The 26,074-nt window shown below is 46.6% G+C and overlaps 1 protein-coding gene across 2 annotated transcripts in view; it reads left to right on the plus strand.

Moving 5' to 3' along the window:
* Window positions 1–26,074, plus strand: part of PTPRT (protein tyrosine phosphatase receptor type T) — a 1,083,394-nt gene that overhangs the window by 1,003,015 nt on the left and 54,305 nt on the right. For both annotated transcript variants that reach the window (XM_060122182.1, XM_060122183.1), the window contains one exon: window positions 11,131–11,218. In XM_060122182.1, coding sequence (XP_059978165.1) covers window positions 11,131–11,218 — 88 coding nt within the window. The remainder of the gene's footprint in view (window positions 1–11,130; window positions 11,219–26,074) is intronic.

The raw sequence follows: 26,074 nt of genomic DNA on the forward strand, positions 1-26,074 counted from the left end.
TCTAAGTGATGGTGGGCAGGCAGCCTCCCGATGGAGGGTAACCAAGGAGATGGATGCTTCGGGTCTCCCCAGGTGCCCTCTTCTCTGCTCAGAGCCACCTGAGCAGAGACAGAGTGGACCTCCTGCTTCTCCCACAGTTTTTTTCTCTCCTCAGTTGGTAAAAGAGTCCCAGAACATGCCACTGCAGGTGATCTCTGAGAGATTCTGGCCCAGCTGCTCAATTTGCAAGTGAGTGATTCTTGGGTAGGGGCATGGGGAATTAGTGGCAGAAGCCCAAATCATGAAAGGGAAAACCATGGTTGTTCTCCAACTCTGGAAACTCATAATGACCAAAATAGAAAGACTTGACTCTGCCTGCTCATTTCATTCCACTCACCGTGGATTAAAATAAGGAGAAACTGGGCCTTTTCCAGAGGTGGCCAAAAGACATCAGGAACCATGTGGTTTCAGACTTGGAAGTTTTCCTAGCAAGAAAGAGCTCATGTACAAGAGACTATTAACTGAGTCCTTTCCTTTGAGTTTATTTTTATTTTTCCACTTAGTATTCTGTTTGTAACCCAGCAAACAATATTTTCTGTTTAATTGGAATCCTCCCCAACCAAGTGAGCAATTTTCAGGTGGTACCATAGAAAAGTGTCTCAAGTGAGAGTTAAGACGTGGTTCTCAATCTGCTACTGATATGCTGGGTGGACTTGGACAAGACTCTTCCATCTCTGGGTCCATGTTTCATCTTCTGTGACATGTTTGACTACATAGCATGGACTCCTGAAGGCTGATAATATACGCTGGTACTTCATTTGGCCAGAAACACTTACTGAGTACCTTATACTGTGTAGTTTACTGGAGATAGTTAGAAAGATACAGAAAGAAAATAAAGACCCTACTTTGAAGGAAGCTCAGGGTCTTACCACACCACGTAATCACATGACGGAACTCTAGTTAACATGCTTTGTGGACCCATGAGAAAGGGTGGTCCAGGGTGAATGCAGGGTTTTGTCGTTTATTTTTGCTTTTTGTCAGTTATTACTGCCAGCATCAATCAGAAACTTTCTAAAAGATGAGGCACTGAGCTGAAGAAAAGTAGAAGGCTGGGTAGAGGAAGAGCATGTGTGACAGAGTGAAACAAAAGTGTAGGGGCTCAGAAACATAAAAGAGTTGAAATGTTGCAAGCCAGCTCTTAGACAGGAAACAAAGATGCCTGTCTATAAAAGAGAAAAATCAAAATGAAACTAGTTGGGGAGACAAATAGGAAGTTTTCACAGTTTTCCTGAACAGAATGAACAAGGTAAATCATGGCCTTTGACCATCTACCCCTTAACTCTAGCTGACTTCAAGTTTAGGGGAGAGCTGTTGACCCAGAGGCACCCTCCCAGAAACTCATGCATGCAGATGGAGAAAATGTGTGGACAGGATCAGAAGTCTGTAGCCTGGAATGGGAGGCAGGGGTGCCCCAGGTCATAGGCTCAGAGATGGGAGGAATAGATGTACCCTAGTATGAGCTTTCCCATCAAACTATAGGCCTCTTGGAAGTAGGGCCAGCGTCTTCCTCATCTCTCATGCTTCTCTGAAGCATGTGGAAAATAGTATACTAAATATTAATTTAATTGATTTGCAGAGTACTGGTGAAAAACTTTATGGTTAAGAATAGTCCCATCAGTGAAGTGAGAGAGTGGCATGGACATATATACACTACCAAACGTAAAATAGATAGCTAGTAGGAAGCAGCCACATAGCACAGGGAGATCAGCTCGGTGCTTTGTGACCACCTAGAGGGGTGGGATAGGAAGGGTGGGAGGGAGACGCAAGAGGGAGGGGATATGGGAATATATGTATACGTATAGCTGATTCACTTTGTGATACAGCAGAAACTAACACACCATTGTAAAGCAATTATACTCCAACAAAGATGGTAAAAAAAATAATAATAAAATAAAATAAAAAGAATAGTCCCATCCATTCTAAATGTAATAGTTTGCATCTACCAACCCTAACCTCCAAGTCCATCCCTCTCCCTCCGCCCTCCCCCTTGGCAACCACAAGTGTGTTCTGTAGGTCTGTGAGTCTGTTCCTGTTCGGTAGATAGGTTCATTTGTGCCGTATTTTAGACTCAGAGTCACTTTGCTGTACCACAGAGATTGGCACAATTTGTAAATCAACTGTACTTCAGTTTAAAAAACTGAAAACAGAAATTTAAAAGGCGGTATTTCTTAAAGAAAGGCACTAGCACAGAAAGACCCTCACGTCGTGGGCTGTCTCTGTAGGTGCATAGAGTGTCTTCAGAGTGAGTCTTCCCCAGGAATTTGCTGTTTCCAATCACCTTCCTGCCTAAGACAGTGGTTCTTAAACTGTGTTATGTGTCAGGACCACCTGGAGTTAGTAAAGAACATTGAGACGCAGGCTCATGGATGCAGGACAGGGCCCAGGCCTCTGCATTCTACCAAATTCTCTAGAAAATCTGGAACCCTACCAAAGTTTGAGAACAGCCGACCTAAACTTTGTCATTTAAAAGAGATCTCGTAGCTTTCAGTGGGGCCTTTTAAAGGGTGCTTTGTGACTCTAGATGCAGATAGATACTCAACTATTCTGCTCGTTCCAAACTCCTGTCACAGACAAATACCCCCATCTTGCCGCCCTCCGATTTTTGACTCAGCGTCCCCAGAACTCATAAATTACCGTCTACTTAGTGGCATGGCACACAATAATATTTGCTCTCCTGATGCCACTCTGAGGAGATGTCATTAGTCATCCTCTCCTGCCTTCTCTGTCCACGTTTATAATCCCTAAGGCGTGTGCTTTTCAGCAGAGAAGCAGGCATTTGTTGAAAGCGTGGTCTCTGCCAGGGCCACCGCTGACTCATACAGCACCTTAGAGTGAAATAGCAAAAGGTACACCTGTCTCAAGATACTTGGCTTTATCACCGTGCAGAAGATGTTCATAATATATACAGAAATCTGTCATGCCTACCAGAGGAATGGTGCTCCCTTCGATTTGGTGCTCTTGTGTTGTGCACAGCCTATACAGCCATCCATGGTAACCTTTGCCATCCACCAACTAGCCATGACCTTCAGTAAACATGGGTATTTACTGAGCTCATGGACCTCAGTTGAGACCAGACCTTAGGCTTCCAACCGCCCATAAAACTCCTTCTCACTCCCTTAATACTGTGTCTTACCTGTGACCAGGTTGTCCCAGTTTTCCCAGGATCGTCCCAGTTTTAAATGATAGTTCTACATCCCAGGAACCCCTTTGGTCTGAGGCAAACCAAGGAGCCCCCGCTTTTGTCTTGTGACAATAATCTGGATGTTTCTGCTCAATAGGAGGCAGAGAATGAATTCTGGGGGTGAAACAAGGGGGCTGGATAGCATATCCTTGGGATGGAAGAGTCTGAACACCTGCCATGTGCCAGGCATTGGGTTAGGTGCCTACAGGCATTATCTCAGGTAATCACTAATCATCACAAAACTCCGTGGGGTGTATTTTTTTCATTTTTAAATTTATATGCTGCAAAATTTATTTGGGGGTCGCAGGGTATACAATTCTATGAGTTTTAACATGCATGGAGTCACATAAACACCAAACCAATCAGGGTACATAAGAGTTCCATTGGCAAAAGAATTCCCCTTGCCGCCCCTGTGTAGTCAGATCCTTCCCCCACACCTAGCCTGAAGGGTGTATTATTGATTAATTTTCAAAAAAGTTAATTGAGACTTGGAGTGGTAAAATGATGTGCAGTAAAAATATCCAAACACTGTAGTCTGTCTCCCTTTTGCAAAGCCCTGCCTTTTCCCTCTCAAATGCACGGCAAGAGATGTTTCTTGACGAGACAGATGTGTGAAAGACCCAGGTAAAATGGCTCCTCCTTTGTGAAGACTCTCTGGGATCTTCCCTGCATCAGGAGAGTGCAGTGGTGGGTGGGGTCACGGAGAAACCCTGGCAGCCCAGACTGATCATGGAGGAAGCAGGCCCTCGGCTGTGCCCTGAAGCATCAGCCAGGAACTGCCTGGTCAGCATTCCCTGGGCCTGGTTTTGCTACACCCCAGGGCATATCATATCCAATTAATTATCTCCAGGGATACAGTCAGGCCAAAGGGAGTGAGGAGGGCCTCATAGCTGACAGAATCCGCTGAGGTTAGTGGGTGAACAGGTAAAGGAAATGGAGCAGGATACTCTCAGCCATGGATTGGAGGTGAGCTCCTCTTGGAGACTCTGTGTTCTGATGTCTCGCTATCTGGGGCCTAACTCAAGGAGGCTTAGGTACAGAGAAGAGTGTCCAAAGAAGGGTGGCAAGCTTCAGAAAGGACTTTCTCATCTCAGTAGGGCCAAACCAACAGGTAGGAAGAGGAGTCAGCCAAGCAGACATCAGGGCCAATTCTCAGTTCTAACAAGAAATTGAAGTATTAAGGGGGGAAACCGGGCTAGGTTGCGGAGTCCTGTGACTTGTGGTCAGGTGGTCTGAGCTCCCCCTGGCTCCAGGACCTCAGCTCCTTGACCGAGAGAGACGGTGGGTGGCTGGGTAGGTGGAATGCCTACCGACCATAAGAAGAGTTGGTCTGGGACAGGCACCAGATGATAATCTTATCCTAAAGTCTATGAAGCCTGTCAAGAAGGATACAGGGAGGGTTTAAGAGAGTCACGATGCTGGTACTGGCTTCGCCTCCTCATTTTTAAAAATGTCCAAAGCATCCCCATTGACTTAAAATAAAACTCTCATTCTTGGCCGTGGTCCACAAGACCTCAGCTGAGCACCACACCTTCCCCATCCACATGATGTGTCACTTATATTCTCTCAGCTCTGTAGAGCCTCCCTTCAAGTCCTAGAACACACCAAACTCATTCCATCTCAGGGCCTCCACACCCATTGTCATCCTGGAACATTCTTCCCCCAGCTCTTGCCATATAGCTGGCTTCTGCTCATCATCTATTTTTCAGCTCAGATGTGTCAATAGGAGACCAGTAGAAATACACCTGGAGTTGAATAAGCTGGATTTAGGAACTGTGGGAAATCTCAGGAAGAGGGTGTCAGAAAGGGCTCATAGGATGTGAGCTGTGTTAGGTGATTTGAGGCTTTGTTCTAGATTAGACACCAATAGGAAGTGGTAGGGTTGGGTACCTTAATAAATCTTAACTATTAGAAGGGGGAACAGGCTCGGGGCTACAGCTGAAATTGGCAAAGGAGCAGCATCACACATGAGCCAGGATAGAGGGTGGGTTGTTGTTGGTTTTTTTTGGCTTGGGCAACATTCCTGTTTGTGTTTGGATATAACTACAGAGTGGTCTAGTTTTAGCCTTGTTCCATCCTGGTCTCAGAGGAGCTTTGTCTGGTGTTGGCATTCTGTGAAATTGTTTAAGTTCAACAGGAAAACACCAAGGTCCAGGTGGCAGTGCCAGGCCAGCCCCTGGAAGTCAGGGGCTGCTCTTTTCCTCCTCAAATGCCACCTTTTCGAAGAGTTCTGCCCAAGCCACCCTACCTAAAGCGGTGCCTTTTCCAGTCACTGTCTCTCCCAGGACTTTGTTTGTTGCCTTTGTAGCACTTGTTTTAAACAATAATTATCTTGTTTATTGTTTGCACCTTCCCACAACTAGGACAGAAAGTCCATGAGAGCTTGTCTGCCGTGTTCATTGCTATTACTTCTAGGACCTAGCGTAGTCCTAGTGCCCAGGTGGTCATTGGAAATGGAAGGAAAGAGAGAAGGAAGAAGGGACACAGGGAAGAAGGGCTCACTTAATACGCATTCTTGGGTGAGTCATTTCTTGTTTTCAGACCTCACTTTGCTGATCTGTAAAGTGAGGCAATAACATTCTCAAAAGATCCTTTCAGATCTGCCTTTTGAGGATTCTGTGAATACCACAGCTCAGACCTCCAGAGATGCAGACATCCCCCAATACACCTTTTAGGACTCAAAAAAAAAAAAAGAAAGAAAAATGACTGCCTTAGAAAAGCAACACTGTGGAAGAGTTGGAAACATTTCCACACTAAGAGAAGAGTGTAAAAATAGAGCTCAGCACTCTAAGGAGAAGAGAATGAGAAAAGCAAAGCGGAGATTGATAATGGATGAATGTAATGAGATGGCAGTTCTGGTTTCAGAAGAATGTGATTAGCCCTAATGACTGCCACCATTCCCTGGTCAATCTACTGCAACTAGCCACTAATGCAAAAATAATCCCCCTCGGCTGGCTCACTTTGAAGACGGAGATGAGACTCCCCCTCATATTTTTTTCCTTCCTGAGATTATCCCCTATTAGGTTGCAGCTCCCTAAAAATGGAAATGGATGTGTGATCAAAGTCTGCAAACTAAGGGGTCATTACCACTCACTCCTGGGCGGCTGCCTGAGGTGTTGCCTCTCAGCCTTTGTCAACATCATCACGGCCCCCGGGCCAACACATTCTCCTTCATCCCCCACCAGGGGGACACAGAGGCTCCCAAGACTGTGCCAGGAGCCTGCATGATCTCCCACGGAGACATGCCACTCATCACAACTATCTAGGATTTTTCAAAGGATATCTTCGCACTGGGTTTATCCTGAAGAGCATGGATGTTGAAAGGACTCCCAGACTGTGCCATTTCAGGACTCTGAGGGTGGGCAGAGACGTTCATTAAACTTCTGCAGTATCGTGGTGCAGAGGGTGCATACACACTCTGTGGGGCCCCGTGGATCAGGGCAAAGCGAAGTACGCGGAGGCAGAGTAAACAAAGAAATGCCCAGAGGGTCTGTCCAAAAGTGAGGCAGGAAGCTTTATGGTGTAGTGAGCTCTCCATCACCAAGGGCATCCAAGTTTGATGGTATCCAATTAACAGATGTTAGGGATCAGCTTATCAGCTGCCTGGAAGGCCATTGTGGAAGGGAGCACAAACAAATGATTTTCAAGACCACTTACACCTCTGAGATTCCAGGATCTTTGCCTCTGTATGCACAGAAGCCATCTCACACACTATTTTTTTTTTCCATCTATCCATCCATTCGTTTATTCAAAAGGGGTGATTCAAGCACATATGAAATACAAAGCCAGTATTGGGTTATGAAGGTACAGACATAAATAAGATGCTACCCTTTACCTGGAGTAGCCCATCACCAGGTTGGAAGACAAGACATTCAAATTATCAGATGTAAAGGAGTCCAGCTAATAAAAGAAGTGACTGACTAGCTGGGGACGCAGTGGGATGGTGGGAAAGTACGCAAGGAAGGTTTCACAAAAGTGAAGATGTTTGAACTGGGTTTTGAAGGATATGTAGGAGTTTACCAGCCAGACTCAGGTGGAAGAGAATTTCAGGCAGAGGGAACACTGTGTATATAGCCAGTCTCAGAAGTCTGTAACACCTGAAATTGTCTCTGGCATTGTGTTTAGTTGCTAATCACTGAAATATTGTTTTAAGGGTAAGAAATGAGGCTGGAGGGGCATATGGGGTGAAATCATTAAGGACCTTGTACTAAAGAGTTTGGAATGTATACTGAAGTGACAATGGCAAGGGGAGTAACTGGGCCCTATTCACATATTAGAAAGATCTCTCTGATTATACAGGAGAATGGATTGGAGGGGACAAATCCAAAGCAAGAGGAGACCTGTGGGAAAGTATTTCTCCAGGTAAATTCACTATTTGCAAGAACCATGGCTGCACATTAGAATCACCTGGGGAGCTTTAAATACTGCTGGTGCCTGATTAGGCTCTGATTTAGTGGTCTGGGGTAGGGCCTGGGAGTTTTAAAGCTTCCCCAGACAATTCTAATGTTCGGCCATTACAAAACCTTAATGTAACTGTAACCTGAATCCTGGCACATAATGAGTAGCCAGCAGATTTTTTTTGCCCAAAAAATGAGTATGAAAACATTCAGAGGGTGCTCTTCTCGGTTTCTTAGCACTTTAGGTGGATATTAGATGAATAGTGGCTTTTATTAACAGAGGGTTTCAGGTAGAAATCCATCCCCAGAATATCAGTGTAAACATCAAGAAGTCTAATGCCACCACTGAGACGAGCACTCCTCACCCCTGCAGAGAACCCGGGGTATATAGGCCTGGCAAGTTGCCTGAAAGAGCTGGAGCTACCTGGCTCGGGCGAGACGATGAGGCCAAGGGCTGGCATCTGGGTTCTAAGAGTTCCACGCCAAAGCACGAACCATTTGGGGTCTGCAGATGGTCTGCACTGGTGGCAAGAGGGATGCAGGGTGATGGTCAATTATAATGAGTAAATACAGGATGGGGGGGGAAGAGGAGAGACAAGCCCTCCGTTTGCAGAACGAGCACACTCCTATCTCCATAGCACTTTTCCACACTCAGATTTAGGGCAGAGCCTAGAACCTGTTTTGCTTCTCCTCCAGGGTACCAGTCTAAGGGTTTCTGACACACAAAGAACAACATTCTGATCAAGTCATTGCTGGGAAGGCACTCTGTTACCCCAGTCTAAAACCCTGGGCAAAACTAAGTTAGAGAACATGGCTTAGCCTAGGCAAGGACCTCTCACCCCATCTTCATTCAATCTGGTATGGCTAGGTAGCAGAATGGGCACCCATTCTATCTACCCAACCACTGCACAGAGGAGGATCATGGTCGTGCTTTTAGAATAAAGGTCAGCAAACTACAGCCACAGGCCAAATCCAGCCCAACACTTGTTTTTTGTAAGTCAATTTTTAGTGGAACACAGACATGCCCATGTGTTTGCACTGTGTCTAGGACTGTGTCCTCTCTACAACGGTGGAGTTGAGTATGAGTACTTGGAACAGAGACTGCGTGGCTTACCAAGCCCATGCTGCCTGTTATCTGACCCACTACAGAAAAAGGTTGCCAACTCCTGCTCTAGAAGAAGACCCACCCAGCCTGGCTTGGAAGAGACGTGGGAGACTGGAAGCAAGAAAGGGGGAATCACGCATGGTCTGGGCTTTGAATAGACAGTGGTCCTGCCTGCCCATAGAACATTGCCTACTGAATGACTGAATTTCTGACCAATCAGGTTACAGACTTCTCCTTGCTTAGGATGTAGACCTGCTAAGAAATAGTTGGGCAAAGTCAAGCCTGGTGTATTAAGATGACTGGAAGCTCCTCTCCCCTGCACTGCTGACAGGAGTAGCTATTTGCTACTGAAGAGGTAGCAAATTCAGTCTCAGAAGTAGTGCAGGGGCCATGAGCAGGGTATCCACCCTCTTCTACCAGAGACAGGGTAGGGCCAGTAGTCAAGATGTGGTCTGACATTCATGCTTCTGCAGCTTTTCTAAAGCTGTTCGCACTCCCTGAGATGCCCCTCTTCCTTCTCTGTGAGACAGGTGGCTGCACCCTCCCCAGTGTTTCCATAACACTTGGCTCATAACTGTTAGATCACGTCACATGGTTGTTCACTCGTCTGTCTTCTCTTAAACTGATGAGTCCCATCTCTTCCTTCCTTCTAACTCTGGCTCTGAACCTCTGTGTCCAACTTCCGGCTCAGTATCTCAGCTTGAAAGTTGACTAGTCACCTCAAACATGGCTGCTGCTCCTGTTCTTTTACTGTTTTGAACACGTTTAGAAGCAAGTGCTGTACATGGTTCTAAGTATTCAATACTTCATGTACCCAGAACACAACATTTAATTCGTGCTTCCCCAAACCTGTTGCTCCCCCATCTGTTTCTTCTCCATCTCAATAAAAGATGCGACTCTCCACTCCGTTCTTTAACCAGTCAGCCTCCATCCTTCTCTTTCCTGCATAGTCCTTGTCTTTAGTAGATGTGTTGGTGCCCTGCCCACATCCCCTCCACACTCACTTTGCCCGTGTATGCCCGCCCAGTGCCCGCCTCTTGCAAGCACTTGCGACTTTTTGCCTGAGTGCTTCCTTAAGACAAAAGAGTATGCACACTTGTCTACAGAGCATGACAGAAGTGCCAAGGGATTTCCTAAGAGTTGTCCTCAATCAGTGATGGATGGGAACTGGGGGATAAATACCCCAACTCCCTTCTTCCTCTGGGAGAACAACTCTGAGCCATCAGATGGGCCCATGGGATTAAGCCTCAGGTGCAGTGGTTATTTGTTCGTTGATGTACCCTGTATTTATTGGCATTCTTCCCTCGATTGTCTGACTTTTCCCACTCTCCCACCCATGAGCTCCTTAGGATTGCCTCCCAAATGCTAGAATCCTTGTTGCTGAGGCTGCTTCTGGGGGAGAGCCAAAATCTGCAATATTCAACTGAACATCCTAAAAGTAATCACTTCCCACCACATCTACTGCATCACTTCCCACCACATCTACTGCACCATCTTGGTCCAAGGTACCATCATCTCTTGGCAGGACTATTGTAACAACTTCCTAACTGATCTCCCTGCTTCCTCCCTGGGCCTCCTGGAGTCTCTGTTCCATACATGAGCCAGAATGTGCTGCTTTGTAAAATATAAATCAAATTAGCTAACTGCCCTGCTCAAAACCCTCAAATGGTTTCCTATCACACCTGGAATAGTACCCAACTCGTTACCAATGACCACAATGCCTTATAAAGCCTGAACTCTCCCTGCCTCTCCAGATGCTTCTGTCACTGCTTTCCCCACCTCATCCTCGAACATGGTCACTCGGTTACCACCTTTGCCTCCACTGTCCTCTCTGCCTGGAAAACACTTCCCACTTTTCTTGGCATGACCGGCTTTTTCACATCATGAAGGAATTCGCTTAAATGTTACCTCCTCAGAGAAGCCCTCCCAGACTGTGCAATCCAAAATAATTCTCATGCACGATCACTGTACCTCTACCCTGCTTTATTCTCTTCACAGAATTTTACACTATTTAAAATTATATATGTTTGCTTGTTCATTTGCTGCATCTCCCAGTTGACTGAAAGCTCAAAGGGGCTTTGTCTATTTCGCTGTATCCCAAGTACCTAGAATAGCACCAAACGCATATTAGGGATTCAAATATCCGTCAAGTGAACGAATGAACAAATGACTCCCCTACTGCACCAGATTTGAGCTCATGACACACGAAAGACATCAGTAACATTTGAGTCCCTGAACAGGTGAATAAGCCAGGGAGGGGACAAGTCTGTGTTCTCCCCAGGCTCCATCCAAGAACACACAGTCTTTTGCACTATGTGACCCATCACAGTGGGTCTCGTTTTCCCCGTGGACACCCAGATAAAGCTCCTATCTCGAGCCATTCTAATCACTCTGTCCTTTCTTTCTAGGCCTTACCGGAGGGGCAGACAGCCTCGTGGGACACAGCCAAAGAGGATGAAAACCGCAACAAGAATCGATACGGCAACATCATATCCTGTAGGTGACCTTCTGGGAGGGCTCCAGGCTTTGGGAACACAGACGAAAATAAGCTATCGCTATTATTTATCTGGAATTTGTTACCAAATAATCCTTGATGTTTCCAGATTTGGGTCCACATGCTAAGCATGGAGCTCTGTCTCAGCCTCCCTGCCATCCCTGGCCTGGATGACAGAGCATGGCTGATCTCAGCCAGAGGGGGCAGGCAGGGAGCTGGGCGGGCATTGGGCGGGCACACATGGGCAAAGTGAGCTAGCACAGTAGATGCAAGAAACCTCTGAAGCTTGGATCTTGCCCGCTCAAGACTTCTTCAGGTCAGGGAGGAAGCCCAGCCACAAGGTGTTCCCAGCAGGCCCCCTCTGCAAAAACCCATCATGGCAGCATCTTGGGGGTGGAGAGCAAGGTCCAGCCCGTGAAGGAGGGGCTGAGAACACCTAGGTGAGAGATGATGCTATTCCAAGGAGGTCGAGGCCCAAGCAAGGATGGGCGCTCAGAAGGAGCCAGGAACTCTGGCCTGCAGCTGAGGGTCTGGGCCAGCTCAGGGTTCAGGGGAGCCCAAGGTTACCCTCTTCACACAAGAGGTAGAGTGTAGGGCATCACGACTCCTGCCAGACCCCACCGCTTGCTGGCTGGGGTAGGGCCCTGCGGTGAGTGCCTGCCACTCAGGGCCTGTGTCGGCACGGGTGTTTGGGGGCCCTGAGCCTGCAGCAGAAAGCTTGCTTTGTGTGGACCTGGGGGGAGGCGTGGAAGAACATTGCCTTTTGCTCAGCGGTGAGCTCTAGCGTTCCTGGAAGCACCCGCTGGTGTGTGATTTGATGAAAGCAGTGGCCCAGAGTAGCTCGAGCGCTCTGGAGTCAGACTGCCTGGGCTCCTATCCCAGCTGTGGGGCCCTGGGCAGGTGACCTGACCTCTCTGAGCTTCAGTTTTCTCGCCTTTAAAGTGAGGAAAAGAATGAAGATAGGATGGTTGAAAAAAGGTTCGTAAAACCCTTGGCACAGTACCTGGCACCATTACTCATAGCCATAGAGTTACTTTCTCAGGGTCACTGATGAGCAGCGTGGATACACCATCCTCCTTATTTTAAGCAAAATTCACTGAATACCCATGTGGGGATGTGGAATAAGCCAGGTTGGGGCAGGGAAGCATAATCAGATGTCTATTTTGGAAGGATCACCAGGGCAGCTTATTGGGAAGGTGGATTTGATTGAGAGAGGCTGGAGGCAGAGGGACCACTTAGGCTACTGTAAGAGTCCTAGCAAGGGACGAGGCGGCCTGAACAAGGGCAGTGACAGTACTTGTGTGGGACCCTGCATGATACTCAGTGCTGGGAGGAGAGGGAGAGAGAGACTGCCATAGAACTACACAGTTCACACACAAGTATGATCATTGCCAGATACTGGTGTGCACAGCCTTCTACACAACATAAATACAGAGGACGAACGTACCTCGTACAAAATGGCAAGCACATACTCTGATTAGAACAGGTGTCAACAACAGCCCCTGTCTGCCGCGGCACAGCCAACCTGGACCATTTGACATCTCACCAGTTGGGCACGAAGTATCCCTTGGTCTCAGTTCTCAGAGTAACCCAGTTCAGCCACACAAAAAAAAATCCTGAATAATGAATTATTTCTAGCACAGTTCAGTGTTTTGTTTTGTTTTCTTTCACTGTCTAGACATTGCCTAAGAAAAAGCTTAGAGGAAGAAAGCGTAAGATACAGGCGGCCTGTAAAGGAAAAAAGAGGCAGAAGTTTTAGCTTAGCTGTTTCCTGTGCTGATTTAGAAATCGGCTATGAATAGGAGAACTAATCAGAAAAACATTTGTAATTTGTCTCTTGGAAGAGAGTAATGCAGACAGCAAGATTTCTTAAAAAAAAAGAAAAAAGAAAAGAAAAGATTTCTTGCAAATGTAGTGTTGGAAAGAGACGTTCAAACAGTCAGGAAATGTGTATGAAGACCTGTGGTGTGTGGGCCTCCTCTGAGCCAGGCCCCGTGCTGGGCACTGGGACACTCAGTCTCTGCTGCCGGGGAACTCGCATTCCAGGTACAGGTTCTGCTTGCTCTGACCATCCTCTCCTTGAGCACCATCGTGTACTAGTGCCCTCAAATACCTGGTCACTTGTCTGTTCCCCATATCAGATGGTGAGTTCAGGTGGAATCCACTAAATTATAGGCTGGAAGACCTTGTGTACTCACTGTAAGCCTTAGTCTTCTCTCTGTACAATGGGTATAATGATGCAATAGTATAAGAGAAAATAATAATAGAAAAAATAAACAATTAGAGCACAGTAAAGAGACCCTGTCCCTCGAGAGACAAGGGCATCCAGGCCGGGCCAGGTATCTGGTCCAAAGCCTGAGGAGCCCAGCATGAAAGCCTTTGTATCTTTCTGGACGTCCCACCGCCCACCCTTTGCGCTCAGCATCCGTGCCCAAGCCATCATCAGATCTCACCTGGCCTCTGCCCACCTTCTTCCTGGTTGTTCCATATCTACTTTGGCCCCCAGATGTATCCTATCTGATCTCTAACAGAAGCCAGAGGGACCTCCTCAAAATATGAATTGAAACATGTCACTGTCCTACAGAAAACCCTTCAAATGGCTTCCTTCAGTGTTGAGCCCTTCTTTTCCAAAGGCCCGCAGCCCTCTCTCCATTGCATTTCACACTGTGTCCTCTCCACCACAGTCTCCTCGGTTAAGCCCCACCGGCCTTTCAGTACCTTGAACTTTACACGCTCATCCGTGACACAGGGCCTTTGCACATTCTCTTCTCTATCAACATGCCCGTCCCTCCTCTCTTTGCTCTGCTAAGTTCTACTTATTCTTCAGATCTTAGCTCAGGTATCACTTCCTCAGGGAATTCTTCTGACCATTGTAATTTGGTCAGAACCCCATTATTCACTCCGAGAGCACAAGGCATGTCTTCTCCTTAGTTCTCATCACTACTGTGATCTGAGAGCCTTTGCATGACTGTCTGCTGGCTGCCTGATCTCCTCACCAGAATAGGTGTCCTGCAACAACAGAGCTAGGGCTCTCCTGCACTTCTGTGTCCCCAGACCTGGCTTATGGCTGCTGCTCAGTAGACAGGACTGAATGTTGGAATGCACGGACTCCCTGCAAGGCTCCAAAGGGCTTGAGCCATGGGTCTCTCCCTTCTGGCTTTCCCCCAAAAATAGAGAGCACCCAGAAAGGATGGATGGAGGAAGTCTGAATCAGGATGACTCTAGGAACAGTGATAGTTGATCAAGGAAGACATTCTGAGCCTGAAGGAAGCGGGTGGAGAGATGGGACACAGGAGGGAGCGAGGAGGACAGTCGTATACCCCTCAGGAGCCACATCTGAGAAGGCAGGATTCCAGGCAGCAAGGAGAACAATGAAAGGGATTAGACTGCATCATAGGGAGCAGAAGGTGCTGTCCGTGTCCCATCCACACCCCACGGCTCCGCCGCCTCCTTGTGCAGTAACTCCTGCTGGCCCCCAGGCCCGGGACTAGGGTGAGGCAGGCGACGCACCCAGCATTCCAGGGTCTGCTCAGGCCCAGCTGTTGACCCTGCACCTGCCTGACCCTGAGAGCAAGTGCCTCCTTAAAGTGTGTGCCCTGGGGCCTCACTGGTTCCCCCCAGTCCTGCCCTGTCTGCATCTTTTTGCCTGAGGACCTTCTCCAAAGCTGGGGCAGGGTGCTCTGCCCAGGCACAAAGCTGTCTCTCCCTAGACCATGAAATAGCCCAGCTGCTCTTCCTCGCCTTCACTGGGTTGTGTGTTCTACACCTTTCTCCAGAGCTTCCATGGGGAGTGGGCTGCCTTCTCTTGGCTGTCTCACTCCCCTCCCCCTTTCCTCTTGGTGTCCTCTTCTCTTCCTATGTGAACTGCTTGCACTGGAATCCTCATCTTGTATCTACTTCCGGGGAAACCCAAACAGAGGCAGAGGAAATTCAGACACCTAATGATACCGTCTTGGTGGGTTTAAAGAAACCTGAATCTCCTTTCTAATGTACGGGTCAGTAATTCTGCAGCGAATTGTGGCTGGACCGGGTAACCAGTGCATGCAAGAGCAGTGCAAGGCATAAAGGGGAACCAAGAAAGAAAAAAAAACGGTCCTGGAATTGAAATGAAGAAAGGAGCAGAGAAACAGCCCCGAGGATTGGAAAGTGTTCCTGCCCTTGTACGTTTCCCTCCCGGAGGCAAAGTCGTGGGCACTGGCTTGATAAATAGAAATATTCTTGGTGCAAGAAGAAAAGCGGGTGTGATTAGCATCTTAAGGAACCCAGGGCACTAGGAGGCTGGAGTGGAGGACAAAGGCCCAGGCCAGGGAGAAGGGAGAAGATGAAAGGGGAGGAGAAGGAGGGAGGGCACAGTCTGCCAATGAAACAATGAGAGAGAAACCTTGGCTAAATAAGCCCTTTCTTCCAAACGATTCTGTTTAGAATTTAGCAGGAGAGACAGTGGGGTTTCCAGGGAGTAGAAAAGAAAGGAAGTGAAAGGAAATGAATGGGGAGAACAGAACAAAGAGTTCTTTACTCTTAAGTAGCCCTGGGGTATGTATGGTGGACAAGGGGAAATTTCAAGAATACCAAGCGTTGCCCATGTGGAAGTTGCAGAGGGTGCTTCCTTGACTGGAAGGAAATTACACAGAGGAGAGGAAGTGATCTCAGGGGTGCAGATTTTATCAAATGAGGCTTCCCTTCTGGCATCTGTCGGGGTCCCAGCAGGAGGAAATAGATGGGACCTTCAAATAGTGTGATTTGAGGATAATTTAATCAAGTGACTTTTTTCTTTCATGAAAATGTGAGCTAGCTGTGGGAGACTACAGGGACTAGTGTGGCACCCTGGGGCTAAATGCCATGCCTAGGCCGCAGAGGATTCAGTAAGAAGAGGTTCCCAGGACCCAGAGAAAGAGGACCTGGTCAGAGGTGTGACCTTTAGTGGCCTTGCAGCCAGCCCATGGTGACCCCAAAAAAGGGAGCTGAAGGAATAAGTACCTCGATAGCACTCCCCACTTAATCCAGTCTTCTGCCAGTGCTTTCCAGTGGCTGAACCCAGCCAGAGCCAGAGGACAAGGGAATCTGTAGACAGAGTCCAGTGGTTCTCAAAGTGTGGTCCCTGGAGCAGCAACACCTGAGAACTTGCTAGAAATGCTCATTTTGGGGTCCCATCTAGACCTGTCAAAGCAGACATTCTGGGGATGGCATCCAGCAAGCTCTGTTCTAAACAGCCCACCAGTGACACTGATACACTCTCAGGTTTGCGAACCTCTCATCTTTTATTTCTTTTTATTAAAGAAAAGTTGATTTACAATGTTACATAAGTTTCAGGTGTACAGCATAGTGATTCAATAATTTTTTTGGATTATACTCCATTTAAAGTTATTATAAAATACTGGCTATATTCTCTGTGCTGTACAATATGTCCTTGTATCTTATTTATTTTATACATAGTAGTTTGTACCTCTTAATCCCCTACCCCTATCTTGTCCCTCCCCCTTCCCTCTCCCCACTGGTAACCACTAGTTTGTTCTCTATGCAAGTCTGTTTCTGTTTTGTTGTAATCATTTGTCTTATTTTTTAGATTCCTCAGTGATAATATATAGTATTTGCCTTTCTCTGACTTATTTCACTAAGCATGATACCCTCCAGGTCCATCCATGCTATTGAAAATGGCAAAATTTCATTCTTTTTTACAGCTGAATAATATTCCCTGGTGTATATATACCACATCTTCTTTATCTATTCATCTCTTGACAGACACTTGGGTTGCTTTCATATCTTGGCTATTGTAAATAATGCTGCTATGAACATTGGGGTGTGTATATCTTTTCAAATTACTGTTTTCATTTTCTTTGGATAAATACCCAGGAGTGGAATTGCTGGATCATCTGGTAGTTCTATTTTAGTTTTTTGGGGAACCTCCATACTGTTTTTCCACAGTGGCTGCACCAATTTATATTCCCACCAACAGGGTACAAGGGTTCCCTTTCTCCACATCCTTGCCAATATTTGTTGTTTGTGGTCTTTTTGATGATAGCCATTCTTACAGGTATGAGGTGATATTACACTGTGGTTTTGATTGGCATTTCCCTGATGATTAGCAAGGTTGAGCGTACAAACCTCTGATCTTATCCACAGGGATCAGCTTCCAGTTTAGAGAGGCAGGTGCGGAAGGCTGAAGGGCAAACAAGAGACCCAGGACATTTTCATTTTCTGAGACTTCTAACCCCCTAATTGAAGACAAGCCACTGGGCTCAGGTGCATTGGAGAACTGGGCATGGGGTCCAGCAGACCCAGGTGCTAGTCTCAGTTCTGCCCTTTACCTCATGCATGACCTTCAACAAGGCCACTTCATCTCTCTGACACTCAGGTTCACACCTTTCAGTGCAAAGAGTGCAAATTAAGATGAATAAATATTGACTCTGAACCTGGTTGTATAGCCTTTTAAACCTAGATGACACTAAGTCTAGTCTCTTTGAGTTCACAGGCAAGGAGCAATGGTCCAGAGATGTAGAGCCCTGCCCACGGTCACGCAGAGTCTGTAGGACAGCCAGGACCAGAGCTCCGGGCTCTTGCTGCCTGGATGCCACGAGCTCCCTACCGAGGAGTCCCTCTGCATCTAGACATATCTGTGCTCTTGGGGGAGCGTGCGCTGAGGACTCTGACCTCAGAGCAGGAGATCAGGATGAACTCTTCAGAGAGGCTGTTTTCACTTCCAGGGAGGAACTCAGATTCAGATCAAGCTCAGGGACTTCTTCTCAGAGCTGTTTCTCTGCTGATTTCTGGGGAGGCCGTACTGGATGTCAAAATGGGTGCCTTGTTCAGTGTTCCCAGCTCCCCCTTCTCCTTGGCCGTCTCCGAGCGTGGCTCCTGCCTGGGCCTTACAGAGCGATCCTGGTGCAGAAACCTTCAGTGGCCTTGTTTGTCAGAGGACTTGTTCCGGTCACTGGAGCCCTGTCTGCCTGCTTGCCGGGACTGCTGAGAAATGTCCCCAGGAGCGGCTCTCAATCTGTGGCGGATGGGGGTGCGGGTGTAAGTACCCCAGGTCCCTCCCCGCTGAGGCAGAATAACTTGGAGGTGTGTATTCACACTCTCTCCTGGAGTAGCAGGAGAAAGTAAGAAAGTAAGCCCCAGCTTGATGACACAACCCTTACCGGTTTCCTTCCTTTCTGCCTCTTACTTCCCATTCCCCTTCCGGTGTTTCCCGGGATCATCTCCCAAAGCAAGTCCTTGCACTTCAGTCCTTGTCTCAGTTTCTGCTTCGGAAGGAATCCGGATCAGAAACCTTCCTCTCTTTCTTCAGAAAGTCCCCTTAGTGGGGTGTGGGCTGGACATCCTGCTTAGGATGAATCCACAAATTCATCAGCTGGGCCACTGTCCCCCTAACTTCTCTCGGTGCTCTGCGCCTCTACGCTTAAGTCCCCTCTATGGCCCCAAAACTTTCATCTGTTGGAGCAGCTCCTCACGGGGCCCTGCAGAATGGAGCAGCCCATCCTCAGTCAGCAGGGAACTGGCAGCACAAGGAGACGCACAGAATGTCGGGCTGTTTCTCTGTCATCCCCAGGCCACCTGCTACCTTGGTAACGGTAATTCAATCAAGATTGAATGAGGAGACCTTTAGCTTCAGTGGGGTACCTGGGCAGTCTCGGCAGGATTACCTGCATCCTCGCTCTCCACTCGTGCAACATGATGACCTTAACATTTCCAGTACTTCTAGGAAATGATTTTTCAGCTCCACAATTCATTGTAATGAGTCAGATCTCTTTTCTCTGAAAAACTGCACCTTTTCTTTACCTTCCTCAGTGCCCAGAAGACAGGAGGAAAGCACATCCTGTATCCAAATGATATTGTCTTCCCCGCCCCACCTCTCTGAAGTGATTCTCTAAGTGGATGTGACTTGAGAAGACTGACTTAATGGGTTACCTCTGATGATGGAAGAGGGATGAGGAACTGTGGTTTGCTTTGAGAGTTAGACCTGTGCGTGGGAGGACACTGAATCCTCTCCCATGGCCAGGGATGGGGGGTAGGACACACAGTGGGATGGGACACAGTGTCAGAGTCAGAACCGGCATGGAGGGGTGTAGCGGCAGTGCGTCTTGGGGTTCCCAGAGAGGTAGGGACCCCACTACTCTACAAGGAAGCGTCAGCCTTATACCTTCTAAGTTGTTAAACTGCTTGGAGCCTTGATTTTCTCAGCCACAGAATGGGTTATGACGAGAATCAAATGGCATGGCATCCACAGGCTTCTAGAATGGTGCCTGGAGCATCTCATGCACTCCGCAAAGATAAATTTCTGTTCCTTACACCCAGCACAGGTGAGTCTCTAGTCTCATGGCCTAATTCCAGTAAAAACCTTTGGTCTTTCCCAAGACAAATTGAATAGCCAAGGCACCCCCTGTGCTAAATAACTGAACATCAAATGGTCTGTACATTGAAACCTGAGTGTGCATCGGAATCTCCTGGAGGGCTTGTTAAAATACAGATTGCTGGGCTCCACCCCAGAGTTTCAGATTCAGTGGGTCTGGGCTGGGACTCCAGTATCTGCATTTCTAACAAGTTCCCAGATGTCATTGATGCTATTGGCCAAGGAACTATATTTTGAAAACCACTGGTCTAGAATTACAATAAAACTGAATTTACACATTTGTATTGATTTCTTACAATACACCAGGTGCCTTCATATCTAACTGCTTTTCATCCTTGCAACAAGTGTGCAAAGGTGGAGAGGATTTTGATGTTGTCATTGGGTAAACTGAGGCTCGGGAAGGTACATCATCTGCTCCGGGTGATAGAGTTAGTGACAGACCTCAGGTCTGCTTTCAGAGCCTTCCCAAGCCCTCCCTCTCTCGTGCCAAAGGCAATGATTGTCTGCCAGTCTTGGGTCTGCAGGTGGGGTGAGGGGTCAGCTATGAGGCGAGGAAGAATTTGAGCACAGGATCCAGGCACACTATGCCAGCCTTGTGTAGAGGAAAGAGCTTGGGTCCCAAGCCAGGTTACCTAAAATCAATTGTATGGCTAAAAGCAAGGGACTGGCTCCTTTCTGGTTCTCAGCCTTTCAGACACAAATACGAATTCATATATTGAACAGATAATTATTGAGCACTTACTATGTGCCATACACTGTAGAGGAGTTCAGTAAATAGGGTGCCCGTTCTTAAAGAGGGCGCGAAGGAGAGCCATGGGTTAGTCAGATCGTCGCAGAAATAAAACTGCTCTAAGAGCTCTGAAGACAAGTACAGGGAGCTATGAGAGCCTGGGGTGGAGAGATCATAGAAGGCTTCCTGAGGGAAGAAGATTGAGCTGAAGAATGAGATGTTGCCAGCCTTATGGGGTTGAGGGCGTTCCTTTCATGTGCAAAGGCCCTGTGGTCAGAGCAGACATGATGCATTTGAGCAACAGAAAGAAGGGCACGGTTTTCAGTCATATGTGGGGAGGGGGGCATGAGGCTGGACTTGGGAAATAGGTCCCAAACCAGATCATGCAAGGCATTGTGGGGTCTGGTCAGGCTTTGTTCTCTGTCAGTGATGTCTTGCATCTGATTCATACCAGCTTGCAAGAGATGATGGTTAAATTTTTCAGGAATTTTGTGAGCCAGTTGATACCGCGTTGGTAGCTTGAAATCAGTCATGGTGGGAGTATTTATATCACAGAAATCAGATGTTACAGATCAGGGCCATTTCTTCCTCCAGAGAGCTCTTTGTTAAACTTTTACAACCTACCACTGGGCTTTCTTCGAAAACTACAAGGAACAGATTGATTCTAGAGGGGCAATGTTTCTGTTCCCCTTGAGTTGCGTTCCAGGGAGCTCTTTGGGTCTCCGTGTCTTTGCAGTTATGCCTTCTCTCTACCAGTGGCCACTGGTTCTCTCCTCCTCCGTGCAAGCCAGTGCTGGCCCACCTCCTACCTCAGCTGAGAGCCGGGTGAAGCCAGGCTCCTGCACCTCCTCTTACCTCACCATTGAGGAGTTTGTTTCTCCTCTATGTGACTTCTTCACTCGTCTTGAATATCAAACAAGGAATACCAGATTAGCTGTTTCTCAAGCTTGCAAAATGTAGATAGAGCATAATGAATTTTCTGGGCTGCTTGTAAATTACTTTGTATAAACTCCTTTACATCGCCCACTGCCCCATCTTTCTCCATGTGCATGTGGATAAACAGTTTTTTTTATCCTTCTAATTATATAATGTTAGAAGGAGAAGGGGACACAGAATAATATTAGCGTCTCCCAGAAGGAATAAATAAACCATGAAGGCAGTCCTACTCCTTGCAATGCCTTTCTGGTGGACCTGTAGCTGAATTCTGCCCTTTCGTGAATATACACAGGAACTCTTTGCCTCTGTAGAAAGATGGCTTTACATTTTGTACAGAAGGGCAAATGGGAAGCACTAAGTTTCTAACCGTCTCCGCCATCAGCTCACTGCCTGCCTCACATCCAGCCCAGAATCACCATTTATTAAGCACCTGCTGCATACCAGGCACTGTGCTCACACTTTTTTTAAGAGCAGTTTTAGTTTCAGAAAAATTGAGCGGAATGTCCAGAGAGTTCCTATTTACTCCTACCTCCCATCCGCCTTCAGTTTCCCCTGTTATAAACATGTCGCATCAGTGTGATACGTTTGTTACAATTGGTGAACCAATATTGATCCTTTTTTTTATAAGATAGTATCTCATTTTTTTATTGAAGTTTAGTTGATGTACAATATTATATGTTACAAGTGTACAATATAATGATTCAGTTTTTAAAGGTTATACTCCATTTATGGTTGTTATAAAATATTGGTTATTTTCCCTGTGTTGTACATTATATCCTTGTAGCTTATTTTATACATGACAGTTTGTACCGCTTAATCCCTTACCCCTATAATGACTCTCCCCTTTCCCTTTCCCCACTGATAACCACTAGTTTGTTCTCTATATCTGTGAGTCTGCTTCCTTTTTGTTATAATCACTAGTTTGTTGTATTTTTTAGATTCCACATATAAGTGATATCATACAGTATTTGTCTTTCTCTGTCTGACTTATTTCACTAAGCATAATACCTTCCAAGTCCATCTATGTTGTTGCAAATGGCAAAATTTCATTCTTTTTTATGGCTGAGTAATATTCCATCACATATATATACACCACATCTTCTTCTTTTTGTGTGTGTGTGTGTTTAGTTTTTTTCCTCAACATTTTTATTGTAGTATAATTGCTTTACAATGGTGTGTTACTTTCTGCTTTATAACAAAGTGAATCAGTTACACATATACATATATCCCCATATCTCTTCCCTCTTGCATCTCCCTTCCTCCCACCCTCCCTATCCCACCCTTCTAGCTGGTCACAAAGCACCGAGCTGATCTCCCTGTGCTTTGTGATCCATTATTACTAGCTAAAGTCCATAGTTTACCTTCGAGTCCACTCTGTGTTGTGCAGTTCTGTAGGATTTAAAAAATGTACAGTGACACATATCCGCAATTACAGTATTATACAGAAGTTTCACTGCCCTAAAAGTTCCCTGTGCTCTACCTAGTCATCCCTCCCCCCAAGTCCCTGGCAATCACGGATCTTCTTACTGCCTCCATAGTTTTGCCTTCTCCAAAATGTCATAGAGTTGGAATTATATACTGTGAAGCCTTTCAGGCTGGGTTTTTTCACTTAGCAGTATGTGTTTATGTTTCCTCCGTGTCCTTTCCTGGTTTGGGAACTCATTTCTGTATATTACCAAAGACGTGGATGTACCATGACTTGTTTGTCCATTCACCTATTGAAGGACATCTTGGTTTTTCTTAAGTTTTGGCAATTATGAATAAACCTGCTATAAACATTCATGTGCAGGTTTTTGTGTGGATGTAAGTTTCAGCTCATCTGGGTAAATACCAGACAGTAATTGCTGGATCATATGATAAGAGTGTGTTTAGTTTTGGAAGAAATTTCCAAACTGCCTTCCAAAGTGGCTCTACCATTTTGCTTTCCCATCAGCAATAAGTGAGAATTCCTGTTGCTCTGCATCCTCGCCAGCATTTGGTGTTGTCAGGGTTCTGGATTTTGGCCATTCTAGTAGGTGAGTAGAGGTATCTTTTTGTTGTTTTAATTTGCAGTTCCTAATGACATATGATACTGAACATCTTTTCATATGCTTATTTGCCATCCATATATCTTTTTTCGTGAGGTGTCCATTCAGATCATTTGCCCATTTTTTAATTGGGTTGTTTACTTATTGTTGAGTTTTAAGAGGTCTTTGTATACTTGTGGATCCAACTCCTTTATCGGGTAGCCTTTTTCAAACGTTTTCTCCCAATCTGTGGCTCATCTTTTCATTCTCTTAACATCCTCACACTTTTCATGCCTGCATTTTCTCACTTAATCCTCCCAACGTTCTGTGAGCTATATAGTATTGAGCCATATAGCATTTTCCTAAGAAAACCAAGGCTTAGAGAGATCAACTGACTTGCTAAGTGATGGAGCTAAGATCTGAACCCAGATCTGACCCAGAACTTCAGACCTCCCATCACCACGTCTGCTGTCCTACTTGCCACAGGTTAGCCCATGTGGGAATAAATCTTGATCATTTTGTACTAAAGTACCCTTTCAGTCTCAGAAGATAGTCTCTGTTGGGATGCTCTGCAGAGCCCGGCATGGTGACTTGCATCTAAGTACCTGGATAGGGCATAGAAAGCCCTCTTCAATCTAACCCCCACCTACCTCCTCTGCCTCTTCTCCCACTGCTAATTGCCTCCCATTCCATGTTCACAAGACAAGAAACTGTTTGCAGGTCGCCAGTATGCTTGCTTTTCCAGGACCTCTGCTCTCTTGCTGTTCTCTCCGACGGAAAGACCCTTCCTCATTGTGCGTTGGTCAAGCCTTACTTTCAATTCCTCATTCACATATCACTTCGCAAAGCCCTCTAGTCCCCACTTTCTAGACCTTGAAATTTCACTTCTCTGTAAGTCTGTCTCCCCCACTACATTGACAAACTCCTTGAGCACTTGGAAAATATTTTCCAAGTCCCTTCAACAAGCCTGTGTGTAGTAGGTGCTCAGTGAATTTGTTCTTAATAAATGAATAAAGGTGATATTGACAAACGCCATCATCTAGTGGTTAGAGGCACCTCTCATCTTTAAGAATATTTAACTAAAAGAAATAAGTTTGTTTCTTTTTCTTGTTAATCATATTTGCTTTCAGACTTCCAATTTCGTTTTATATTAATGAAAATTCCCTTTCAACGTTTTACACCAGAATATCTGTTTCCAGTGCTTTAGACTTCAAGGGCAGGCATAATTCAATAAATAAAGGAGATTTTTTGAATCGATGAGTCATTAGTGAGACCAATGAGTGAAAACACATTACACATTTTTCACTTTTTTGAGCCTTACAGTTTTGGTAACCGCTGGTAACAAGGCTTAACAGTCTGAGCTCAGAGTCAGCTTCTGGGTCTTGTCTGAACCCCTGCTGGGTGGATGTGCCCCAGGACGTCCCACTGCAGGAGCTGGGAACCAGACACTTGCACAGACTGCAGTACCTGCGAGATGCTAGAAGTCCAGGGACAGCACATCGTGTGAACAGAGCAGGGATTCAGGGTCAGACAGTCCTAAGATAGAATCCCAGCCACTTGTAGGCTGTGTAATGTTGGAAACTTGCTTAATCTCTCTGAGCCCCAGTTTCTTCATCTGTGAAATGGGAAGAATAAAAATACTACATCATTAGTATAATAATCTGTGGAGCAATTTGGAGGAATAAATGATTGAGTGAGATAATGTATGTGAAGCCTCTGGTATCTACCATCAACTCCATAAGGATTAGCTTCAAACTCCTTCCCCACTTCACACCCCACTCCGCCACCCACCGAAAGGGATCACTTAGACCTTCCCCCCCCACTCCCTCTGGTTGATTCCACGGAATCTCTTCCCCACGATGAGTGAGAAACATGGCATCCAGTGTAGCTCAGTATCTAGCACAGTGCCTGACGCATGGCAGATGCTCACTTAACTCTTTTTGAATTGATTGATTAGTTAATGAATGAATGGAGGTGGGGTGGTGTCCTGTCCAGCCCTGGCCTGCTCGTCCATGCTTGGTCCCATTCCTTGCCTTCTCCCGCTCAACTTCCCATCGTAGGGATCTGACCCTTGCAGGTTGCATTTCTCAGCCTCTCTTGTCGGCTGGCTGCTGCTTGGCCAATGACGTGTGCTGGTGGGAGATTGGAAGGTGGGAGAAAGGAAGAAGCCGGGGTATTTCTCCCTCTCTGTCCCAATCAGAGGCACCTTCTTGAACAGTGAGGGAGTCTCCTCCTTTTCTCCAGCTCCCACCAGAGAGGCCCACTGCAGCTCCAGCTTCCACAGGTGGCCCCCACCCCTGGGCTCTGGTGCCCTGGCTTCCTCCCTCTGTCCCACCGACCCTGGGGAGGCAGTGTCTCCTTGTTGATGTTTATCTCTGAGTTACTTCTCCCTCCTCCCTGTACCCTCTCAACCCTTCCATCACCCAGGTAACCACTTCTCTGTCATTAATTCCCTCTGCTGTGTACCCTTGAAGTACTTTCTACTATCCTGCTTAGACCCCTCTGGGGAATCAGGAGTGTCTGAGCTCAGAGTTAAGAGAACCCCACTCTTCCAAGCTCCACCATCCACTGGCCGTGTGGCCAGTCAATCCTTGGGAGCCTCAGTTTCCTCATTTGTAACGAAGGTTAACAGCATCCATCTTACTTCTCTCCCAGGGTCACTGTGAGAGTCCAATGAGATAATCCATTCATATACTCACCAAGTACTTACTGAGTACCTGTCACAGGTGCATGCGGAGGCTGGAACAAGGAGCAAACACCTAATGTCCCTGTTCATGGGGGTTCCAGGTAGTAGTAACAGGTGGCCTTGTAAACTGCCAAGTTCTGGAAAAAGCTAATG

Source organism: Lagenorhynchus albirostris, chromosome 15 (genome assembly GCF_949774975.1).
Source record: "Lagenorhynchus albirostris chromosome 15, mLagAlb1.1, whole genome shotgun sequence".
In the NCBI taxonomy this organism is placed as follows: domain Eukaryota; kingdom Metazoa; phylum Chordata; class Mammalia; order Artiodactyla; family Delphinidae; genus Lagenorhynchus; species Lagenorhynchus albirostris.